This window comes from Petaurus breviceps, unplaced genomic scaffold (assembly GCF_028583685.1).
Source record: "Petaurus breviceps papuanus isolate PSGF00001 unplaced genomic scaffold, PetGlider_PUasm1.0 456, whole genome shotgun sequence".
Taxonomy (NCBI): domain Eukaryota; kingdom Metazoa; phylum Chordata; class Mammalia; order Diprotodontia; family Petauridae; genus Petaurus; species Petaurus breviceps.
Window position 1 is genome coordinate 189,360 of NW_027186343.1, and position 25,984 is coordinate 215,343.

A 25,984-nucleotide genomic window follows, 5' to 3' on the forward strand; every position below is an offset into this window, starting at 1 on the left:
ACCACAACTTGTTCAGGCATCCCCCAATTGATGGACATCCCCTCAATTTCCAATTCTTTGCCACCATAAAAAGAGCTGCTAGAAATATTTTTGTATGTGTGGTTCCTATTTTCATTTTTATGATCTCTTTGGGATACAGATCTAGCAGTGGTATTGCTGGATCAAAAGGTATGCACAGTTTTATAGCCCTTATGCCATGATTCCAAATTGATCTCCAGAATGGTTGAATCAGTCCAGAACTCACTCAACAATACATTAGTGTTCCAATTTTCCCACATCTCCAGTATTTATCATTTTCCTGTTTTGTCACATTAGTCAAGCATGTGCCTTTTTGAAAGAAGAGTGTTACAAGGCTGGCAATCAGCTCTGATTGGCTACCAATTAATAAGGGAATGAATATTACAATGATGTGTTGGACCTGAACTTGGATTATATGATTTACATCTGTTTGCACCAGCCTTAAGCAATCTATTCAAAGAATTTATCCCCACCAAAACCTGAGTAGAACCAATAGCTGCCCAACTGGATTAGCTCAACCTTCAGAGACTGAGGTCTTGAAATGAAGACAAAAGAAAAAGAGGGAAATCTGAATGTCCCCAAATCACTGGCTATTAATAATCATTTATCTCAGAACAAAAGTAAAGATTCAAATAACACTAATTATAGGTTTCTAAGGCTAATGTGAATTATTTTTTCATGGATCAATTTATTTTGTCAGATGGAACTCACAGTCAAAGCTTTAAACTAACTCCTACTTGAATCTACTTTCTGCTTTAAATATTCCAAGGTGTTCCTCTTTGGTCTCAGAAGGATCACATAACACTTGGGAAGAAAGATGCACCCTAATAACCCAGCACTGGAAGTCAAAATACAGAAGATCTCTACAGTCACCATAGCTTTTCTTTTGGGATTCTGATAGGCAGCAATGAAAGATGTCCACACACTGCAGAAGATCAGCAGGCTGTATGTGATCAACTTGGATTCATTGAAGGTGTCGGGAAGATTCCTGGCCACAAAAGCCACTGTAAAACTTGCCAGTGCTAGGAGACCCATGTAGCCCAGGACACTGTAGAAGATGATGACAGAGCCCATCTCACAAACAATGATCATATGTCCAGGTTCCGAGTATGTATCTAGTCCTGGGAAAGGGGGAGAGGTTCCCATCCAGATGCCACAGAGAGTCAATTGAATCATAGAGCAGATGAAGACAACAAAATTAGAAACTCTAGGTTGCACCCACCTTTTTAGCTTGCTTCCTGGTTTTGTGGCTTTGAAAGCCAGAACCACAGTGATGGTTTTGGCCAAAATAGAAGAAACAGCCACAGTGAATACAATTCCAAATATAGTTTGTTGTAGGAGGCAGGTTGCTGATGTTGGCTGGCCAATGAAGAGCATGGAGCAGAGGAAACACAAGACAAGGGATATGAGGAGTGTGTAACTGAGAGTCCTGTTATTGGCTTTGACTATGGGAGTGTCTTGAAATTTCACAAATATGACAAGAATCAGAATTGTGAGGAGAGAAAATGAAAGAGCTATACAAGTTAAAGTCAACCCCATGGGCTCTTTAAAAGTGAGGAAGATCACAATCTTTGGGAGGCAATGATTTCTCTCCTTATTTGGATACTGATCTTCTGGGCATTTCATGCAGTAGTCCATGTCTGCAAAGAACAAACAATGTCTCAGTGTTTTATGGTTAATATCTTTCTAGTTTCCTATCAGAAAAATAACATTATTTCAAACCAATCCCATTGGTTTTTCAAGGCACAAAATGCCTTCTTGCAACACTGAAATTTGGTGCTGCCAGTATGCAACATAAAAAAAATATCCGTTTTGTGGGTAGCTAGGTGGTGCAGTGAAGAGAGCACTGGCCCTGGAGTCAGTTGGACCTGAGTTCGAATGTGACTCCAGACACTTAACACTTAACAGCTGTGTGACCTTGGTCAAGTCACTTAACCCCAATTGCCCTGCCTTCCCTCCTGCAAAAAAATTATAAATTAAAAAAATCCATTTTTTCCTTGCCCAAAATTATCACAATTGGGTAGGCTCAGAACACATTTCCTCTCAGAACACACATCTTTCCAAATTGAAAAGAAGTCATTTGATGTATTCTCACAATGATTAAGAAGGTTTAAAAGAAAAAGTAGTCTCTTTCCAATATTTCAATATAGTACAACATAAGTGCAGTTGCAAATAATCAGAGATTACAACAGAGGTAAAAGCATGTTTTATATTATATAGTTGTCCAATACTCTTCCTGATTAGGTAAAAAAAATAAGTGGTTTCTATAGCTATAATCATGTTTGTATGCTGTCCATAGGAGTATTTCACAATGAAACCAGTACTCCATTTTCAAGAATTTCAGCTGATAGTCTAAGTACCATTACTTAATGAGCACAATTCACAGTATTTTTTTCCCCTTTTCACACATGACTTAAAACTTGGCAGTTTTGGATTTCATCTGGAATATCTGAATTTATATCAGCATAATAAATAGAAGAGTCCCTGGCATATGGCCATTGCCCAATGAATGTTTACTGACTGATAAAATTCATTGCCTTGAACTTAAGTAAATATTGCCTGTAGCAGTGGTGGTGAGCAGGGTTGTTCAACCATTTCTATTTCTCTATCCCTTACCTGACCATTGATTCACTGACTAAATATGTTTCTAAATATAAAATGTCTTACATGTTCTGGGAAGGGATATTGAATGATTGTATTTTTTCCTATCTTTTTTTTTATCTCAAAGTCCCTAAGCAGTGATAATTTTTTTTCTAGAGAAACACTTCAGTCCCTCTCTTTCTCTCTCTTTCTCCCACCACCATGTTTTCACTTCAATTGTCTCTTCATCTACCTCTTTCTAATTAGTTTATGCGGTCTAACAAATGCTAGTTTTTAACATTTTTATTGAGAAAATGTAAACACTTAAAGGGAAATAGAATTTTACAATGCCCCAAATGAAAAACTTTAGGCTATCATGAAGGGACCCAAAAGGAGGAATGAAATATAGGGAAATTGCTTTTGAGTCTGTAGTGGTATGGTGATCGGTCTCAGCAACACAGCATCAGTTTCAACTCTTCTAGAATCTGATCCGTCCCAAGTGCCCACTCTCGGAGGCCTGACCCTACTCCCTGTGGCATCTGCCACTTCCTGAATTTCTGTTATCCTGACAGTTGCCCTTTTTCTAACTTCATGTACATTCTACACATTCATCATGTGCTAGAGTTCTTTTGTTTTTTTAGGTTAACTTTCACCTGAACAGACTCTTGAAGGTGAACCAGGGGCACAGACTGTTACATTTCTGTCTTTCTAATTCACTCAAGGGACCAATCTGTAACTCATGAAAGTATCCCCTGGAATGGCTGCATCCTTTCAGTTAATTTAACATGTTTTTATCAGTTTTGTCAACTGTAAAATCAGGGATGATAGAAATATCATCTACCTCCCAGGAACATTGTAAGAATTAAGTGAGATGATATTTGTAAAGTGCTTAGCCCAGTTCATGGCATATATTAGGTACTATATCAACGTCAGCTACTATCATCATCATCATCATCATCATCATCATTATCGCCATCATCATCATCATCATCATCATCACCCCTTATATTTGGATTGCACCTCTCTCTGGGCTCACTTTCTTTCAACTTCTGTTCACTCTCATCAAATTGCCTTTCCCACAAAGGCAGCAGCCACTGCAAGCTTTCTTGTGCCTTTCTTTGTCAGTCTCAATGGCTGAATTTCCACTAGATTTACCAACTTGAAAGACCCTTGCCCTTTTCACTGAATGGTAGACTGAGTGAATATACTTGCCATGGTTTCTCACTGGCACCAATTGTCTCTATCCTCTGCAAACATCCTCACCATGTGGTTTTAGGTTTTGCAGTTTTCAGATAAAAATTCCAAAGTTTTTAAATGACTTTTTAGCAGTTCACTCTTTTTAACTGTTTTAGATACTTTCCAGTGTTATCCTGCTTCAGTCATATATCTTATGCATTACATGGTTCTCTCCCAGGGCTCATAGGAAGGAAGGGAGGGATGAACAAAGAAAGGAAAGGAGTATTTATTAAGCACCTACTTTGTGTCAGGTATTGGGCTAAGCACTTTACAAATATTACTTTATTTGGTCCTCACAATAACCATGGGATGTAGGTGTATTATTATCCCCATTTTATATTTTGAGGAAACAGACGGATAGAGGTTAAGTTATTTTGTCAGGGTTACAAAGGTGGTAAACGTCTGAGACTGCATGTGTACTCAGGTTCCCCTGACTCTGGGCTCAGTGCTCTAGTCACTGTGCTAGCTACTTGCCATGGAGTCTTTCCTAAGATAAGGCTGGATGTAAGTCTGTGGCCCCACTGTGGTGAAAGCCCATATTATGTGAAATATGGAGGCCTATTCATTTGATCCTGGTTTGGGGTGTTTTTTTCTTCCAGGTCAGACTCCATAATTTGTCTGCAGGTACTCTCTCATTGATTAACAGATTTGTCGCCCTATTTAGTATGTCTTATTCTCTATGAGAGGCCTCATAATCAGATTCCAAGTTATTTCTGAAACTCTTGTCTTGCCAGGGATTTTGACAAGGTTCCCACATTCTCAAGAAACTTACAGAAAAAGGTTTTTTTCTTTTTCTTCATATTAATTCATAAGTATTTCATACCTCCCCAATTTATCAACAGCATTTTACAAAATGATTTCAATATCCTTGCCTCTTAAGTCATGTGGCACTCCTATAACTCTTTTAAGGAAGCTAGATAGCACAGTGAACAGAATGCTAGACCTGGAGTCAGGAAGACCTGAGTTGAAATCCAGCCCCAGACACTTAGTAGCTATGATGAGACTTTGGACAAGTGATTTAACCTCTGACTGTCTCAATTTCATCATATGTAAAATAGGAATAATAGTACCCACCTCCCAGGACTGGCATGAAGGAAAAATGAGATATTTGCAAACTGTTTGCAAATTTTAAAGTGCTATATAAATGCTAGCTATTGTTATTTAACTAGTAGTTTCCTTGTGGCTCTAGTTGCATCATCAGTTATTGATACAATAGAAATGCGATGTTCATATTGTGTTTACTCAGAGAAGATGCAGGAAATATTTTTCATAGCAGATATTAATACTTATGTATTTAAATTAAAATGTTATAGAAAAGGAATGGGTCTAAGATATAAAGGAAGCTCACCAGAAAACTGATGAGCACTTACAGTCTATAACAAACAAACCCCAAACTAATAATTTTTCTCCAGGGGATCTATGCAAAAACTAGGGCATCTAAGAATTATAACCCAGATGGAGTTGACCACCAGTGGTTGCTAGCATGAGAAAAAGACACCAAATATGTCCTATACTGTCTTATAATGTAGCAGTATCTCTCTCTCTCTCTCTCTCTGTCTCTGTCTGTCTGTCTGTCTGTCTGTCTGTCTGTCTGTCTGTCTCTCTCTCTCTCTCTCTCTCTCTCTCTCTCTCTCTCTCTGTCTCTCTCTCTCTGTCTCTCTCTCTCTGGTTTAATTTCCTTTAACCTACATCTACATTGGCAGGGTGGGATTTCTCTGGGGGTTGGCTACTACAACTGCTCTCAAGGTTACATTCTATGGGTAACTTTTTTCAGTGGCTACACTCTTAACACTGTAGTTCCTGATTTCTCATCAGTGCACTGCCCTTTAGCAATTATCATCATTGACATATGTATGTATATATATATAGTATTCAATATATTATTACTTCACAAATTAGAGCAAAATAAGCATAAAGATATACATACTCATAATACCATTAACATTATTTTGACTACAACTATCCTCCTACCTTTTTTCCTTCTTTCTTATAACCAATATCACCACCAACATCACCTTAAAATGTCAATAGTTAACTTCTCTCCACTGGTTTGAAAACTTAGTGTTATTTCATTCTAAGCCTCTCAATATATTAAGTAAATCTTCTATTAGGTAGTCTTCATAACGTAAAATTAAAAATAGCTTCCTTGGAAAATGTCTCTTCATCCTTCTACTTTGTGTCTTATTCTGCTTCACAACAATTACAGGATGTATCTCTTCAGTCTCTCTCAAGCTAACACTTTTAATACTCTCTCTCTCTCTCTCTCTCTCTCTCTCTCTCTCTCTCTCTCTCTCTCTCTCTCTCTCTCTCTCTCTCTCATAGGGACTTTGTGGAATAAGGATAGATGCAAATGTGGAAACCAAGCATCACAACCAACTCTTGGCAGGTAAGGTGGCTTGCCACCCATCTCATATCTTTTAGGATCAGGTCTTTCCAGTCCTACTTCCATTTTGGAGATCACTAATCTAGTTCACATCTCTTTACCTTTAACACACACACTCACATGAGAGACTCTGTCAAATGCTAGAATAGTATGAATGTCAAATACTATGTCAAATATTAGAATCTATGTTGTCTAGCAGCCCCCTCAATAAAGGAAATGAGACCTATGATGACCTAAGATGCTCACTGACCAACCCTTTAATCTGGAAGGTGGTGGGTTGCTCACCAGTCATGGTCTTCAAGTACAAACCAGTGATCCTAGATCAACTGTGGGATATGGGGAGCGAGGATCCCTTATCAGAAGACTGGACTAGGTGATGTCTGGGACACAAAAGACACACACATATACATACATTTTCACTTAGTGTTGCAGTGAGAATGTGTGCATTGTGGGGTCATTGCAAAAGAATTCCAAGACTCAGACCATTTCCAACCCATGCAAAGGCATTTATTGAGAATTACACTTCTCAGCAGTGGGTTAACTCCTTAAAGGAATCAGAAACTAGCGAGTCAAAAACAGGGATTTTTGTGGAGCAAAAAGTACCTCCAAATGTCCTGGTTCTGATCCAAATGTCTTGGATCTGGTTCAAACCATGATCTCCTGGTTATAAAAACATACACAAAGGTAAAGTAGAACTGCACATGCTGCTGCCCATAATGCATATAAAAAGGCCCACTTGGGGGGGCATCAGTGTATGATAATGATTTATAATAAGTCTCTCTACATCATAAATTCACCTAAAGGACAGTCTTTGCTATTACTCCACAGGTGACTAGGTAGGGAAAGTCCCTTCTGTGATTTAGTGGCTAGCATCCTCTCTGGGTAATGCGTTTATTGATTAAAACATATTTATTTTGGACTGGAGGGGTTCCTCCTTGTCTAGCAACTGTTGCTGACACAATTATTGCTAAGAACACAATTGTTGCTAACATTGCTACATCCACCAACTGACAACACAACTGTTGCTAATATTGTTGTACCCATGTTACGGGAGTGGAAATTTAAGACCTTCTCTGCCCTAGGCTCTTTGATAGACTTAAGTGCACCTGGAGCCTGTGATGGGAGGCTTGGTTTTCAGGAATGCTTTTTGACTGGGCAGTGGATCAAGGGGGTTGTGACATTCTCTGAGCCAGGAGAAGGCTATATAAACCCTGATGTGAGGCTTTGTTTTGGGGGCTCACTTTAAGAAGTGTTGTGTGATTTGACCAGATGAGAGTCTGGGCAGCCATTGAGCCCCGAGGCTTTGAAAATCCAGATGTTGATGCTTCCCTCTCTGGTAACTGTGACTAGGTATGGATGTAATGGTCAGACAGTTGGAGGCCTGTTTGCTTGAAAAGTTTCTCTGTCTTCTTGTAACTTCTGTCTGTATGCTCTGAAGTTTGGGTGCTGACCTTTTCCCCTGATCTAGGTAAATTGATTAAAGCAAGATTGTTAACCCATTTTGAGTTGATTTCCTTTAGAAAAGCAAATCTAAGAACATGTGTTCACAGCCACCCTGGGTATTTCAGGGTGCTTGCTGTTACAACCCATCAATAGGATTTCTAGGATCTCCACTCAGGAGCTCCACCCTAGGGTTTAACCTCAGGTGTCCCATAAGGTGACCCCACTTCCTTGGGTCATTATAAAGCCTGTGCCCATCAGGCATCTAAATTATTGTAAAATTTTAATATAATATGGGCCTTGCAGAATTCACTTCATGCTTCTTTCTGTTACTATACAAAAAAAAAATAAATTCATTCAAAGACTGATACTTGAGGAATTCCAATAAGAATATGTGTTTCACAGAAAATGTTGTTTTTGTCCTTATCTTTTTTTCTACAGTACTAAAGCTCTTCTCTTCATAAACAAAGACACCTTTTGACCACACCTGGGCCCTTCAAGTTTTAATTATAATTTTATGTAGTAAATTGTCTTAGGTAATGCATACTGCTGCATGCCAGTCTATCTATCTGTTTTGGTTCATGAAGGGAGTCATGCCCTCTGTGTTGCATTTTTCAGTCCACGTTCAGTTTTTGGGAAGTATCTGGTTGAAATCTTGTTCAGTCACGGCCAACTCTTTGTGATCCCATTGTGGAGTGGTTTGCCATTTCCTTCTCCAGCTCATTTTACAGATGAGGAAATGAGGCAAATGACTTGCCCAGGGCCACAAAGCCAGTAAGTGTCTGAGGTCAGTTGAATTCAGGACAATGATTCCTCCTGACTTCATGCTTCACACTCTACTTCACCACCTAGCTTCCCTCGTTGAAATCTACTTATGGACAAATGTCCAAAAGCTTAAAAGCTTTGACTTTCTATTAACTGCAATTCAGAATCCCCCTGCCCTATGTCCAAGCCCAGAATGTACCACTACGTTAATACCTAGCACTTCAATTAGTGCTTCATTCTACACTACTTATACTCTTTGTCTGTACCTCTCACCCAAAATCACTTTGCCCTCTGGAGATTACCACTCCTCAGACCAAAGTCTCATCCTAAAGAATCCTATCTCTACCCCCTTGTCTCCACTTGATCTCCCAACTTGGGTCCACCAGGCTCAACTATCACCTCACACTTTTTGTTGTGAGAACTTGCTCCAGTTGTGTCTTAGAAACATTCTGCTGACATGTATATTCTATGAGAGACTTTTTCACCTGCACCTACCCCTGAGCAAAACACACACACACACACACACACACACACGTGAAAATGTAAAACAGAAAGCTAATATCCACCAATGTTTTTCACCTAGTTAATATTTATCATGGCATATACATGTTCAGATCTATTTACAAACTCCTCCAAAATCTGGGTGCCCTTAGTGATCAACATCTACCATGAGAAAGTTTACACAAATGGCTAGCACCAATAATCACAGGTAATTAAGAAATATTTGCTGATTGGTGTCCATAAACACAAAGTAGGAATATTCTTTCATTAGTTTATAGTTCAATATTTTCCAAACTGTGCCAATGTTAGTCACCTTCACCCCATTTTTCATTACTTTTTTTCCCATGGACTATCTATCAGTATATAAAAAGTACACCTCGGGGCGGCCAGATAGCACAGCAAGTAAGAGCACCAGCTCCAGTGTCAGGATGACCTCGGATCAAATCCGGACTCAGATACTCAGCACCACACCCAGAAATAACTGGCTGTGTAACCTTGAGCAAGTTACTTAATCCCAATTGCTTTAAAAAAATTTTTAAAAGTACACCTCATACAGGAATGTGCCCATGAATTATATACAACTCCAAGTGCTAGGCAAAGGTGTATTCTGTTGTCTAGGTGGAGGTGTTGTCTAGGGTTTAGGGAGCAGTTATCACAGACACTTACCTCTCTGATTGGAAATTTCCCCTTCTGCACATTGGGCACAATCAAAACAGCATGTAGGCTCCCCTTCCCGAAAAATCTTCTTGAATCCAGAATTACAGCTTTCACTACATATAGACTCTGGAGGAATCTGAGCAAGCAGGAGCAATAGGGAGCCAAAACACATGAGGGATGTAATTTGTCATTGTAAAGGGAAAGATGTCTTGTTCTATGATGGTTAATAATGTTGATTTGGTTTGAGCTGAGGAATCATATTGAAGATGACCTACAGGAATTATATCTCATCTACTTGTTCCTGAAAATAAGTGCTATGTAGGTCATCATGTGATAATAAAATATTGATTGGTTTGGAAAGCTAGAGCCTTAGATTGTTGCCACATTTTTTCAGTCTCTTTGACTGAGCTTTTTAAATTCTTTGCATCTGAATTCCCTGATTGGAAAAAAAGAGCAGGTGTCAGGAATTTCAAACACTCTAAAGTGACTTTATCTTAAATGATGTGAGGCTGCATATTATATAAATAGTAATTCTCAGGATTATGGCATCAAAACAAGCAAGAGACCTAAAAGGCTTTCAATCAATGCTTATATGGAAGGAAAGTTTTAGAAGATTTAATAATATGAGGGGAAATAACTGCAATAAAGTCCTTTGGAAAACTAGCCTCATGCAACTTACCTGAGAATTTAAGCAATTCAGTAAATCAGTTCAATCATGCTTTTGGCTCCAATGAGATATGTATTCAGGTTTATATATACGTGTGTGTGTGTGTGTTTGTGTGTGTGTGTGTGTGTAAATGAGTGTATGTATTGCATTAATTAGATGTTTTGGCATTTGAGTGATGTAAAATATTGGAAATATCTCTGTGCTTGGCTTTTTTCTTTCTAATCTAGATGTTTGCTGTAAAAAGAAAAGAGTTATATTCAAGGGGAAACTCATACTACTTAATGAGACTTGTGGAGGAATCCAAATGGTTAGGACTAATTCATGTGACTGGAAATGAAAATTTGATCCTCACCTGTGAATCACCCCACACTGTTGAATTCCTGGATATGGTGAAATTGTGATCCAGCAGAGTCCTAGGAATAAACTGCCCAACTTTTACCAAAACTTCAGGTTTATTGAAGAAGACCAAATAATTCATGATGTCATATTTAGCTTCAGCGTTCCTTCTCTCATTCAAAACAATTTTATCTCCAGCATTGTTGTTAAACTGCAGGTTCCTCAGAGAAGAATGCAACTAAATTGGAAGAAAAATCTCAATAACTCCTTCTTGCCTGTAGGTAGAGCTGAGAGTCTAAATAGCAAAATCTGATAACTGTGCACAAAATTAAACAATTAATTAATTGATGCATTCATTCACTCAGCAAACATGTACCCAGAACTCTACTATGTTCAATATTCTTGGTTAGAAGATGGGTTATTTTCAAGTTACCAGGACCTAATGATCTGAGATTTATGATATTCTTTGAAGGTTAATTTTTTTTAATAAATCTGCTTTCAGATAGGCTATCTCTAGCAGGAAAACTCAACGATTTACTCAAGTATCCCAATACTTCTAGAAAATGGCACCTGAGCTGTACTTTGAAAGAAGCAAGGTATTCAATGAGGCGCAAATAAGAGCTTCTTACATGGAAGATAGTCTATGAAAAGGCACGAAGATGGAAGATGGAATTGCTACTTCCCTCCCCTTCAGAGGAGCCAAGATGGAAGAGTAAGCAACAAGTCACTGTAACCCTCCCACATTCACCCCCAAACAACCATAAAATAGCACCTAAAACAAATCCTGGAATAGCAGAACCAGCAGAAACACAGAGTGAAACGATCTTTTAGCCCAATAAACTTGGAAGATCAGCAAGAAAGGTCCATGCCAGTTAAAGGGGGAGTGCATTCCAGGACAGCAAACATCCCAGCAAGCTAGCAGCAGGGCCCACCTCAGCAAACCAATGAGAGATCCTGGGCTCCAGTATGGTGGAGCAGGCAAATACTCACAACAGGACGCCCCACATGCCTTAGCCTAGCCAGGGGAACTGGCAGACTCCAGCTGCTAGAACTACCACATGCTTCAGCATAGCCCTGGGTAAACAGGCATCCTCCAGTGGCAGATCGCCCCCCTCCATTAGTACATTGTATTCACTTATCCTTGTACATGTTGCATGCCCTCAGCAGAATATAACCTTCTTAAAGGTAAAAACTTTTGTTTTTGTCCTTGGCATGTTTCATCATTTAATAATAAGAATAATGAACATTTATATAGCATTTATAATGTGCCATGATGTTTGCTAAATGTTTTACAATTCTTATCTCATTTGATCCTCACAAAAATATTCTGAGAGGTAGGTGCTATTATTATGCCCATTTTGCAGAAGAGGAAACTGAGGCAAAAGAGGTTAAGTGAGTTCACATAGCTAGGATATGTTTGAGACTGGATACATATTTAGGTCCTCCTGACTCCAAGTCCAGCACTCTATCTACTGGGTTGACTAATTGCCAACTAAATGTATTTTTAGGAAGCTACTGTTTGCAAGGGACTGTGTTAGACAAAGGGAATACAAAAGACAACCCAGTTAGAGAGAAAATTACCTGCCAGGGTTGAAGTGTAAAACTCACTCCAGGTCCCTCAAATTCCATTTCTGTTCTCATCAGAAACATTTCATGGAGGGCCCATGCCACAGCATACACAGCATTGTAGGTAGAGTAACTCAAGCTAGACATGGTCATGTCAAAATATTCTAGAGGCAGATCTTCCAGTGAAGCATTGGGTGAACATTCCCCTTCCTCCGGTTTTGCAAACTCATCTGGGCAATTGAAAGTGGAATGCCAAAAGCTCTTCAGAAAAATGTCCTCTGGATATTTAACAGGGTTCACATTCTTGAGAAAATGAGAAAAACCAGGAACTTCACTAGTCTGGTGTTTAAACACTAGAGCACCATGGAAAGCATAACTATCATAATGATGGGGTTTCAGAGTAATATCCAAGGCAGACGTGATGATCCACAATTTCAAAGGTGCTAAAAGAAGAGGCTGAGAATATCTCAGGATCATGAGTGAATCTGCATCCCCATGCATGATGATTACTTTGGCTGATGAAGCTAAGATCCTGGGCATGAAAGCTACATGAGATTCATCTTGACGTCTCTCACTGACAGGGATCTTTTCTGTAAATGCCACACAGATATGACTCCTGGCCATCTCTTCTGCAATGTCCCGGAGGAATTTTTCTCCTGTCATGTCATCTGTGGTTACTAGTCCCACCCAATTCCAGTCAAAATGTAACAGAAGCTGGACAATACCTACAGGTAGAAAGGAGTCCCTGGGAGCCATCTGATAGAGGGAAGCAAACTGGATCTTGTCATTCAGGATGGGATCATATGGGCCATAGGTAAGCTAAATTATAAAAGAAATATGAGTCATTTTTAGTTCTATGGAAGTGGTGCTGATGAGATCCTAGTGAAATGATGAAGATTGATTCTGTGTCATTTTCTTACTGATAGTATTTACAGTTAATTGATTTTTATCCTGCAATTGCTTTTACCCTGTACTTGCTTAAGTCATGAGTTTTTGTTTCTGATCTTAGTTAAGCATTCAGCTGGCCTGTGATGAATGAGGTTTAGAAAAACAGTTCTGATAATCACTGATCTATTATTGCTTTAAGGAATTTGCTGACTTGAGGGATGTGTGTGAACACAAGGGAGTCAGACCTTTATATGGTTATTTTAGTAAGATCTGAGGTAATAAAGGTCTGGAGTCAAGATGGCCGAGTAGAAATAGAATTTCTGTGGGGTTCTGGCTTCCACTTCCTCCAATTCATGTAAAAGGTGACTCTGAACAAACTTTGGAGCTACAGAACCCAGAAAATGACACAGAGAAGCTAATCTCCCGCTGAGGAAAGCCTGGCAGGCCGGCAGGAAGTGGTCAGCATAGTGCTCTGGGTGCCTAGCCCAGCCCTGCTGGAGCTGGAGATTTTAGCCTCAGGGTGGCCACAGCCAGCCACTGGCTGGAGGGACTTCAGATCATAAGCAGCTGTGGTCGTCTCCAGCATTATCAACCCATAGATGCTAAGGACAAAGTAAGAGGTCAGTGCAGTTTGGACTTTGGGATCCGGTAGTTTGGGAGTGAGGTCCAGCTTTTATCCCCAGGAGGGAGAAGCAGCTGAGGCACAGTGGCCATGCAGCTGCCACCACATGGCAGCTTCAGATCCTGGCCTGCAGATTGTAGGGGGACCAAGTGACTAGTATGAGGGGTAATTACTCATGCTTTAACCTGCTTGTATCTGGATTGAGGTCTAGGGTGGAGGTCCTGGGCTGTGCAAACACCTTGCCAGAACAAGTGGAGGCTTCAGAGAGGACACGCAACTAATAACTTTGGCAGCTGCAAAAACCCCAGTGATTTAGGACAAAGCTCCCCTGTCTGGTAGCAGAGTCCTACTGTGGCAAAAAGTTCAAAAGTCAAGTGATTGAGTGGCAACATGAGCAAACAAGGGAAGCAGAGTAAATAGAGGAATCCAACATGAGACTCCTATTTGGGGGACAAAAAAGATCAAAGCATGGAACAGGAAGAAGACAATGAAATCAGAACTCCTGCACCAAAAGCTTCCAAGAAAAATATGAACTGGTTACAGGCCATAGAGGACCTTAACTAGGATTTTGAAAACCAAATAAGAGAAGTGGAGGAAAAATTGGGAAAAGAAATTAGAATGATGCATGAAAATTATGAAAAGAGAGTCAACAACCTGACTGAAGAAAATAACACCTTAAAAAATAGACTAACTCAAGTGGCAAAAGAAGCTCAAAAAGCCAATGAAGAGAAGAATGCCTTAAAAAGCCAAATTTGCCAGATGGAAAAAGAATCTCAAAAGCTCATTGAAGAGAATAATTTCTTCAGAATTAGATTGGAGCAAATGGAAGTTAGTGACTTTATGCTATTAAACAAATCCAAACAAATGAAAAAATAGAAGGCAATGTGAAATATCTCATTGGAAAAACCACTGACCTGGAAAATAGATCCACGAGAGATAATTTCAAAATTATTGGAATTCCTGAAAGCCATGATAAAATAAAAGAACCTAGAAGTCATCTTTCAAGAAATTCTCAAGAAAAATTGCCCTGATGTTTTTGAACCAGAAGGCAAAACAGAGGTTGAAAGAAACCACCTCCTGAAAAATATCCTAAAAGGAAAACTCCTAGGAATATTATAGGGATTCAGAATTCCCAAATCAATGCGAAAATATTACAAGCACTGAGGAAGAAACAATTTGAATATTGTGGAAACACAATCAGGATAACACAGGATCTCACAGCTTCTACACTGAGGGATCAAAGGGATTGGAATATGATATTCTGGAGGTGAAAGGAGCTGTAATTAAAACCAAGAATCACCTACCCAGCAAAAGTGAGTATCATGTTTCAGGGGAAAATATGGTTATTCAGTAGAATAGAGAACTTTCAAGCATTCTTGATGAAAAAACCAGAATTGAATAGAAAATTTGACATTCAGATACAAGAAGCAAGAGAAGCATGAGAAAGTAAACAGGGAAAAGAAATCATAAGGAACTTATCAAAGTTTAACTATTTACATTCCTACATGGAAAAATGATAATTATAATTCATGAAAGTTTTGTCAGCATGCAAATAATTGAGGGAAATAGAAATATATATGTTTATATATGAGGGTATGTGGGCATATGAATACATATGTGAATATGTGTATATATGTGTACAGGTATACATAGATAGAGGCCACAGGACCAATTTAATAGGAAGGGATTATACATAAAAGGTGAAATCAAGAGGTTAGAGAGGAATATAATGAGAGGATATGGGGAGAGACAGAATGGGGTAAACTATCTCATATGGAAGATGCGAGGGAAAATGGTTACAATTGAGGGGAAGAACAGGAAGGCAAAAGGGAGTGGGTCAACCTAATTCTCATTGAATTTGGCTTAGGGAGGGAATGACATACACACTAAATAGGGTATCTCACCCTACAGGAGCATAGGAGGGAAGGGGACTAGAGGGGGTATGATGGAAGGCAGGGCAGACGGGGGCAGGGGAGAGAAGCTGGAAGCACCCACTTTTGAAAAGGGACAGGATCAAAGTAGAGAATAGAACAAGTGGGAGGTGGGATAAGAGGGAGGGAAATATATTCATTCTTTTACAATATATCCACTATGGAAATTTTTTGCATAGCAACACATGTACAACCTATACTGAATTGCTTATCTTCCCAGTAAGGGTGGGTGACAAGGGAGGAAGGGAATGAATCTGGAATTCCAAGTTTTAAAATCAAATGTTTAAATATATATATATATATACAAACATACACCATTATTAATATTATTTCACATGTAACTGGGAAATAAGATATACAGCACTGGGGCATAGAGATCCACCGTACCCTTCTGGAAAGTTGGAGGGGGTATGGGAGAAGATATGGGAGAGAGCAGATTGGAGGAGGCTATATCCAGTGGGATGGCTATTTTGGGGTGGTGGGTAGGGGAAAAACGGGGAGAATGTAATTCAAAATCTTGCAGAAATGAATGATGTAAACTAGAAGTTAATAAAGCATTTGATAAAAAAAAATAAAGGTGTTAGATTGGTGACCTTTCAGGTCTGTCTTCTATCTTCCTTTCACCAACCCCCCTTCTACTTTTCCAATCTCCCAGGCTTATAGTCCTTGATTTTTCTCTTTTTTCTCTCTCCACATATCTAGTCATTTGGCAAATCTTGCTGATTTGGCTACATCTGTGACATCTCTTGCACCCTGACCTCTCTTTGCTCACACAGCTACTACCTTAATTCAGGCCCTGATCACCTATAGCCTAGATTATTTATTTTATTTTTAATTTATGGAATAAAACAAGCATTTCCATAACATGATAAAAAGATGATTTCACATGGAACTACAAATCTATTATAAAAAAGTTATTGAGAAAAAAAAAGATCTGAAGTAATAAAAATTACAATTTGAAATTACTTATAAAAAAATTCAGATTTGATTAGGTTGAAATATGGCCCCCAACTGAATGTGTATGTGCTGTTAAGTGTGCTCCAATATTAGAATATCAGAATTATTGTAGTATATTTGCACCTAAAACAAGACACTTTCAATCTTTAGCAGTGGATTTGGTGAAAACAGTGGGCTTTATAGTGTGAAGTATTTGAAATAAATTGCCAATGTCAAGAATAATATTAAATAATTGAAATGATTACTTAGTATTATGTGTGATTCCATTTGGAAAATAGATCCAAGAATCATTTAATTTATTCTTGTTACATTTTAAGCTCGACAATTATGATGAGTCAGAATTTATTCTTTTATTTGGCACTCAAACTATTGGGGAAATGCATGGACGAGAAAATTTGGTAAGTGTGTGATCTTAAAATAAATGACCTCCATTTATCAATCTGAAATGAGAATGAAAAGAGAGCCTAACAACTTTGATTATTCATTGTATTAGAATTGTTACAAAAGTAACTTCTTTTTATTTCTAAAATCTTTCAAGTTGTTGATTAAATTGTCATAGAATCAATAGATAAAAGAATGAGGCAAATTTGAAAATTTTTCTTTTAGATATACGATAGATAATGCAATTTTTACTGTAAATCTGATATAGCAGAAATCTCATTTGTGAAATGCAGAGTAATTTTAGCAATGGCTTATGATGGTTAACCTTGAATGTTTTGAATTGAACTCACAATGACAGGTATGAACTTAAATCAATAAAACCTTATATGTGTTCCTTTGTCTTCCTTTTGCTAATTGGGTCTTTAATGAAATGTGCTTTGTATTAATACTTTTCCAAAATGTGAGACTTATGATTAAAAAAAAAACTTTAAAAGCCCATCAGACAAATGAACTTCTACTTTAGATAAACTGGAATGCATTTAGTAAAAGTAATGTCATCAGATTAATAATGATTTTTTTCTTGATATTGTAAATATTATTATCACATTTCTAACTTTTCTTGTATTGTAAATTCTGGGGAACTACTTTATAAGAAATGCCAAAAAGAGAGTTGTAAATATTGTGACAATGAGAAATTTTAACTCCTTTTCCTTTGGATACTATGAAAATTATTATTTAGGTTATTAGAGATTACTGTTATACTGTTAAAACCTATATTTAGTTGGGAAATTTTTTCAAATATATTTTTAATAAGAGAAGAATAACAATTGCTTATTCTTCATGGGAAGAATAATAATTGATTACTTTATGAAATAAAAAAGGGGAAAGGGTGAGAGAACAGGAGGCCCCTCCCCATTAGTAGCATTCCTTGACAGAAGGGAAGGAGAATTTACATTTCTGTTTATAATATAGAAATGCTTTATGTGGTGATTTGTGATTATGAAAATCATAGGTGGCTTAGTGAATAGAGCACCGGCCTTGGAGTCAGGAGGACTTGAGTTCAGATCTGGCCTCAGACACTTAACACAAAAAAAACTAGTCATATGACCTTGGGCAAGTCACTTTACCCCAATTGTCCTCCAAAAAGCAAAAAAAAAATTCATGAAGTTATATATGAAGTAGTATATCTTGAAGTTAAATGAACTTAGCCTTAACAGACTCTTGTATTAAGCATTTTATTTAGCTTTTGGGATGTGAAATTATCTATTGATCATTGAATGATTAACTGTTAAAAGTTTTTAATGACTGTAACTATTATCTGTGAATAAGATTTGAATTAAATGCTGGAGGCCTTAGCAATTGTATTTGTGAGAGCTTAGGTACCCAAAGGTTCTGTTTTTGAGATAAAGGAGATGAGTGGTGGTTAAATCAATTTGGTCAGAATGTGTTTTGCCAAGCACTGGATCTCTCTGGTGCTAAGTGGAATCTGTCACTGGACTTTCCAGAGGGTATTACTCAACTTTGTGTTTTCATCATTGATATAGAGTCCCTCTTGCAAGTCAGCATGATTATGGCAAATATAAGCCTAATCTTATTTATAATATAGACCTGTCACAGTCTTAGTTTAGTTGGAACCACTGGATTATTTTTGATACCCTATATAACCTGCTATCTTTTCTACCATATGAAAGGCTGCTCTGACTGTAAGGTGTGTCTCTAATCACTGAGGTTCCATTTAACTTTAGTATTGGCAACTGCTAGCCTTGCTAATATACAGATTAAGATTGCACCCTTGTGTTTCAGATTCTTTTCATTGCATATTTTTATCATGACAGGGAATAATATACAATACCTTAAGAGATGACTATCTATTGGTCTCTAAATTGCCAACAGTGTTTTTTCTGAAGGATTTTTTTTGAGTAAGCTATCATATGTGAACTTACTGAATGTGATGACTTTTTTGAATTCTAATCACTGCCATTTACATCAGAATGAATTTTAAACTATATTTGAGAAGTAACAGAAGAAAAGAATGTTAAATAAAGTCTTTTGTGTGATTTTTAAAGAAGACCTGATAAATTTTTATTGCTAAATTTATTTATTGCAACAACATGATACTATTTTGTTAATAACTGTATCCAGTCTTAAGTGTGATTAGTGAAACTTGTTATTTGATGTAAAATCTCATGGGACTGTAATCTGATATTGTTTTGAGTTCTGATTTCAGGAAATTAAGAGGTGAGAGAGGAATATAATGAGAGGAGATGGAGAGAGACAGAATGGGGTAAACTATCTCACATAGAAGAGGCAAGGGAAAATGGTTACAGTGGAGGGGAAGAATAGGAAGGCAAAAGGGAATGGGACAACCTTATTCTCATTGAATTTTGCTCGGGAAAGGAATGACATACACACTAAATAGGGTTTCTCACCCTACAGGAGAGTAGGGGGGAAGGGGATGAGAGCGAGGATGATGGAAGAGAGGGCAGGCTGGGGGGGGGGCAGGGAAGTTGGAAGCACTCGCTTTTGAAAAGGACGAGATTAAAGTAGAGAATAGAACAAGTGGGTGGTGGGATAGGAGGGAGGGAAATATAGTAAGTCTTTTACAATATATCTACTATGTTAATGTTTTGCATTAGCTACACATGTACAACCTATACTGAACTGCTTATCTTCCCAGTAAGGGTGGGTGACAAGGGAGGAAGTGAATGAGTCTGGAATTCAAAGATTTAAAATCAAATGTTTAAAATTATATACATATATATACACATATATACATATATACACACACACATACTATTATTAATACGATTCTACATGTAATTGGCAAATAAGATATACAGGAACTGGGGCATAGAGATCCACCATGCCCTACTGAAAAAGTCTAAGGGGGTATGGGAGAAGATATGGGAGAGAGAAGATTGGAGGAGGGGATATCCTGTGGGATTGCTATTTTGGGATGGTGGGTAGAGGAAAAATGGGGAGAAAATTTGTAACTCAAAATCTGCCAGAAATTAATGGTGTAAATCAGAAGTTAATAAAGCATTTAAAAATGGAAAATAAAACAATGGAATGACCCAAGACAATTCCAAAAGACTAATGACAAAGAATGCCATCCCCATCTACAAAAAGATCTGTGAAGTCTGAATGAAAATTGAGGCAAAATATTTTCTCTTTTTCTCCTTTGTCATGGCTTTTCCCTTTTGTTTCAATTCTTTCACCATATGACTAATGTGGATATATGTTTAAGATGATTATACATGAGTAGCCTATATCATATCACATGCCTTCTTGGGGAGGGAGGAAGGGCGGGGGGGATTTAGAACTGAAAATTCTATGAAAGTGAATTTTGAAATTCTGAAAAATGAATTGAAATTTTGAAAAGTGAAATTTCAAATAAATAATTAAAAATACATTTGACTTGCTTAAAAGTAAAAAATAAATAAATAATAGAATATGATGGGATTTAAGAAGTCACCTAGTACAACCCATATCTAAAGGAAATCTGCACTATAATTACACTTCATAAGTGGTCACTCAATTACTTCTTAAAGACCTTCAATGAGGAAGATAAATGTATGAAATATCAGATTCAGTAGATCACACCTGTGGGAACTTGTAGAGCTCTAGTAAGGACCCCATCTGGAGAGATAATGCAGATGTTGCTCCTCCAATGGCAGTCACATATTTATCCTGACCCCCACATCTATAATTAGGTACGAACTGTCTTTGGCCTGTTAGCCACCTCAGGGAGCTCTCCAACGTCCTCTCATCACTGTGATAGGTGTTATAAAGGTGGTATCCCAGAGTAACATTGGGTAGTAGGTTAACATTTCCATTAATGTCTTCCACAGCAAATACCAGAGCTAGGACCTGCTGGTAATTTTTGTACATCCACCTGTAGAAACAGAAGTAGAGAATATCAGAAAACAAGAGAAAATCACCAAAAGACAAGTTTTAGATGCAAGATCCACAATTGCCATTTTAAAAAGGTCAGTAATCCAGAGGTCAGGAATCAGTTTGGTCAATACATGGCAATATCTGCCTTCCACACATCCATTGCTCCAGTACTTTTCACCTTTTATGAATTCCAGAGTTAAAGACAGTTTATCACAATTATTATTTTTCTACTATCCTGAATTTAACCATTTATCAGTCAAATAAAAGTACTGACCACATTTGAGGTTCTGTGTTTGCTATGGTAAAGAGATACCAATATACACAGGGCATGGTTGATCCTTGGACTCAAGTTTATAATGTAGTAATTCAGATAAACTATAAAATGCATGAAACTATGTAATAACAAATCAATAAGACAAAATGCAAAAAATACTTAAGGGAAGAATGAGAGATCACTTCTGAATAGAGTTAAAAAACATATCATTGGGGATATATTGATTTAGTTTAATCTAGAAAGAGTAGAATTTGAATATAAAGTAGAATTTAAATATAAATATATTTAAATATAGTGGGGAAGAAATTATTTTAGATAGGAGGAACTGAATGATCAAAGTTGGAGAGGTGAGAAGTCACAGAACATGTTACAGGAATGATCATAGAATAAGTCTCCATGTAACAATAGGTTGTGCATACTGACCCACTGCCTTATGCTTTGAGCATCACTCAGGGAGTTGCCTCCTTTGTCAGGCTCTGTCACCATATTCTTTATCTTCTATCAATGCTCCATCACAAAAAGCAGCAGATCTTGACTTTTCCCATCCATGTTCAAAGAAAGGATAGGTAGTTTGATTTTTCTGTTCAAGCCTACAGGCAAAGAGAAGCATGACCCATATTCTCCCTTCCCTGACATGGGTTGTATGTCTTTTTATGTGAGTCTGAACAGGGGGGCTGTATCTGGCAAAGAAGTTACAGTGCCTCCTGTATTTAAGGCATCAATTTTTAATGCGTTTCATTCTTACTAAATTACATAAAAACAACAGGTAACTTTATTATGTTAGTGAATTAGCGGGTTTTCAGTGCAGTGGTGATTCTAAGAATATGGTTAAAGTTGTTCCTTGAATTCCCCATGTCCATGATGGAGAAATTAATTACTCTGATTTTTGAAAATATGTGTCATGGAAATCATATATTCTCACCATGACTTGGCATCATTGGCATTATAAATGCTCTACAAAAACAAATGTTTTACAAAAATGTTATGCCATCTCCACTGTGCTTATATCCTCTGCCTTACCTGCATTGACCATGTGAAAAGTTTACTGAAGAAGCATAAAATTTCTTGATGGTTGAAAATCAAGTTGGGGGATATACAAAGACCAAGAAAGCAGTTTGCTGCTTGAGAAGCTGACAGCTGCAGTGAGTAGAGCACAAATCCTGGAACCAGGAGGACCTGAGTTCAAATCTGATCTCAGACACTTAACTCTTATTAGCCACATGACCTTGGGCAAGTCACTTAACCCCAATCACCTTGCCTTCCCCCCTCCAAAAAGAAAAAAAGAAGCTGACAACATGAAATATCATTTGAAGTACTTCTACTTCTCAGCATATATAACCTGGTAAGGGTAAACTATCATTGGATCCAGTATAGGGATTGCATCACCTAGTGGAGATGATGACATTGCTAATGTATTTAGAAACATTCTTCTGCTTAATGTAGACAAACTAATCCTTTTAAGACTTCATCTTGATGGACATTTTAGTTGTTTCTTTAGCTATATTTTAAGTGCTTTCCCTAGGTTAGTTGACCTGTATGGTACATGGCACAGACCCACTCAACTGAAGAATAACTATAATATTCCCATATCCAAGAAGACCAGCACTGACCTTTCCTTATTCTAAAAACCCAGAGTTCTGGTGGGCCATCTGTGTACTATGCAAAAAGATTCACTATCAAGCACTCAAGAACCACCAAAAATCAAGACTCATGGTCATACAATATCCACATGCCAAGACAGTGTGCTACAATATATTTGTACACCCTGTTAAGAGTCACAGAATCAGTGAAAATAAAAGCTGCCACATTGTAGAAAACCATTGTTTAGGAAGGAATAAGAATGGGGGCATGTGTGAAGACTGAAGAGAAATAAGTCTATAGATAATAAGAATTTTATAAAGGCAAAGAAGTCTACAGGGCAGAAAAAACTTGCAGCAAACAGAAGCCTTATAGGAAAAAAAAACTATTGCAGAAGAGAAGGAAAGAAGTTTGTGACAGAAAATAAACCTTTTGGGGAACAGGAGTTTACAGCTGAAAACAAGGCAGAAAAGAAGCCATTGGCATAAATTTTACATATTTTACATATTATTTTATCCATTGGGCCAAAATCCATTATGTTAATGTGGATGGCATTACCAGGAAATTCGAAAGAATAAATACAACTAATAAAAAGGCAAGTTTTCTTTAAATATGTCTTTCATTACTATTTAAAGTAAAATATAAAGAAAATTACAACTTTTTTTAAACAAAAGGGAACATTAAAGGATTTCTAGTTAAAATAATGGGGCAGTTGGTTGGCACAGTGATAGAACACCAGGCCTGGAGTCAGGAAGGCCTGAGTTCAAATCCAGCCCCATATTTACTAGTTGTGTGACCCTGGGCCAGTCACTTAGCCCTGTTTGCCTCAGTCTCCTCACATGTAAAATGAGCTAGAGAAGGAAACGGCAAACCACTCCAGTATCTTTGCCAAGAAAACCCCAAATAGAGTCATGAAGGCTGAAATGACAGAACAACAATGAATTTACAAATAATGCAGTCCTGTCTGTAACACCTAACACTTTCCTGTCAAAATCAGACTGGGAATTATTTCTCTCTTACTATCCAAAGTTTTGATCTTAGTACCAAGGAGGCAAAAGAGAGAGGCATCTTGTATATTTCCAGTCCTTATGTGAGTAAATTCATCATTATGAAAAAAACCTTATGTTTTAGTGTAAAATACGCAGTTGTGTCCACTTCCCTATATTTGAGTTTTGCCTTAAACCTAGTTCTTTCAAGTACTTTCAAAATATGTTTTTATCTTTATCAATATTCTCCTTCCCAGAGGCAAAGATGTTGGTCAGTTCATATATGAGTACTATGTACTCGGTCCTTAGTTTTCTTGCTACCCAGAGATGTTATCAAAAAGGTTTTTAAATATTTTTTAAAGATATTTTTTATATCATTATATCTCTGGATTCTTTTTGCTCCCTAGTTCAACAGAGCCATGCCTTTCAATAAACAGTTCTTTATAAGAGAAGAAAAGAAAATATTCAGTGAATTAAATAGTATATAAAAAGAAACTCATTTTTTTTATGCAGTGTTCTGCCCCAGTAGACTATCCCTTCTCCCACCTCTTCAAAGGAACAAGACCTTCAAAGGAAAAAGACCACTTTTTCCCAATAGCATTGACACCTGAATACTTCAAAAGTCATTGCAGCATTATTCCAGTAATCTACTTAATGACCAGACTATTAGTCAAGTCCAAATATCTATGCAATGTGTTATATTTATCTGAACTGACCAAAATCAACAAGAATTTCTTTCTGTATTCCCAAACTCAAATGACAACATTTTAATATTTTTATTCATTTACTTTTTTCTTTATTTTCTATTGTTTTTCTAGATCTCTCTTCTAGAACTTTCCTTGATTACTGAATTTCCCTGCCTCAAAAAAATCTTTTCCTTCTTTTGGCAGAGAGCTAGACTAAAACTTTTTGAGGCCTACCAGTTGCCCTCAACCTGACTTAACCCATCTGCCCATATAGTTAATCAGGATATTGCTATTGCACATGCTAAATTTCTTAGAGCCATTGGTGAGAGTTGGGCAAAGGTGGTCATGAAACGTGGATGATCAGCTAATGACTTTGAACAACTCTGCCTCACTGAAGTCAAATTCACATACAAGTCAAAACATCACCCCATGATATCATTGGTCCTCATTGAAAATGAAGGATGGGGGGCCGGCCAGGTAGCACAGCGAGTAAGAGCACCGGCTCCAGTGTTGAGAAGACCTGGAGATCGAATCCCGGGCTCAGACACTTAGCACCCACCCAGAAACACCTGGCTGTGTAACCTTGAGCAAGTTACTTAACCCCAATTGCTTAAAAAAAATGAAGTATGAACAACAAAAATTTAGCCATTTTACCATCTAAGACCTTAAATTTTAAATTTTGTCTTTATCCTGATTCTAGGACCAAGAAACAGGAACTCCAATGGGGATCAAAATAAAGGAAGGACTGCCAATGGTTGTAATGCCCCTTTAGCCCAGGATTTTCCTTGAAAAATCAAACTCAATCTTCCAACCTCAGAGTCAAATAAATCTACTAATTCTGATCCAGAAATATAGCCAGAAATGTTTGCACCTTGGGCAATGATCAGGGAATGAGTGGAAAAGGGCACTTCTATTTTACCCTTTCATATTATATGTAATAATTAGAAATTTCTTATTAATCAGAGTTTACTTAACTGAGATTTTCTATGTGAGCCAACCTACCTTTCTCTACAACAGTTTAGACCAGTACAAAAAAGCTTCTTGAACTTAACTCCTTTTCTGTAGACAGTCTTCTTAAGGAGCTTAGTGCAAAAGGCTGATAACTAGCAGGGAGGGATGGATCAATTGAAGGTTTTGAGAGTCATGAGGGAGACATAATCATGTTTGTGGACATTAGGAAAGTTGCCAGGAGACAGAGGAGATTGAATACCAGTGAGAGACTTGGAATAATGGAGTGTGAAATCTGTTGTAGAAGACAAGATGAAATGGAATCACTTGTACAAGCAAGGGGGTTTGCCTTGGCAGGGGTAAAAGCTACCCCTTTATGTGAGATAGAGATAAGGAGAGGGGCCTGGCTTCCTTCAAGACGCAGTTGAAGTCTCACTTTCTGCGAGCAGCTTTCCCATTTTTCCTTAGTCTTAGGGCCTTCCCTCTAAAATTGCTCTCATTTTATCCTGCATATATCTTGTTTGTACATAGTTGTTCTTATGTTGACGCGCCCGTTAGACTGTGAGCTCAAGAGTAGGGACCATGTTTTCAGCCAACCCTGGGGCCTGGCACAGGCCTTGGCACAGAGTAGACACTTAATAACTGCTAGACGATTGACCGGATGTTTAAGAAACATTTTTTTTTTTT

The 25,984-nt window shown here is 37.7% G+C and overlaps 1 protein-coding gene across 1 annotated transcript in view; it reads right to left on the reverse strand.

Moving 5' to 3' along the window:
• Positions 1-744: 744 nt before the first annotated feature.
• The window catches only part of LOC138171705 (vomeronasal type-2 receptor 26-like), a 26,559-nt gene continuing 1,319 nt past the window's right edge, over positions 745-25,984 (reverse strand). The window contains exons 2-6 of the mRNA XM_069101347.1: positions 20,532-20,823; positions 12,165-12,968; positions 10,600-10,821; positions 9,590-9,716; positions 745-1,658 (exon numbers count right to left, since the gene is read on the reverse strand). Of these exons, the coding sequence (XP_068957448.1) occupies positions 745-1,658; positions 9,590-9,716; positions 10,600-10,821; positions 12,165-12,968; positions 20,532-20,819 (2,355 nt within the window). The 5' untranslated portion in view covers positions 20,820-20,823. The remainder of the gene's footprint in view (positions 1,659-9,589; positions 9,717-10,599; positions 10,822-12,164; positions 12,969-20,531; positions 20,824-25,984) is intronic.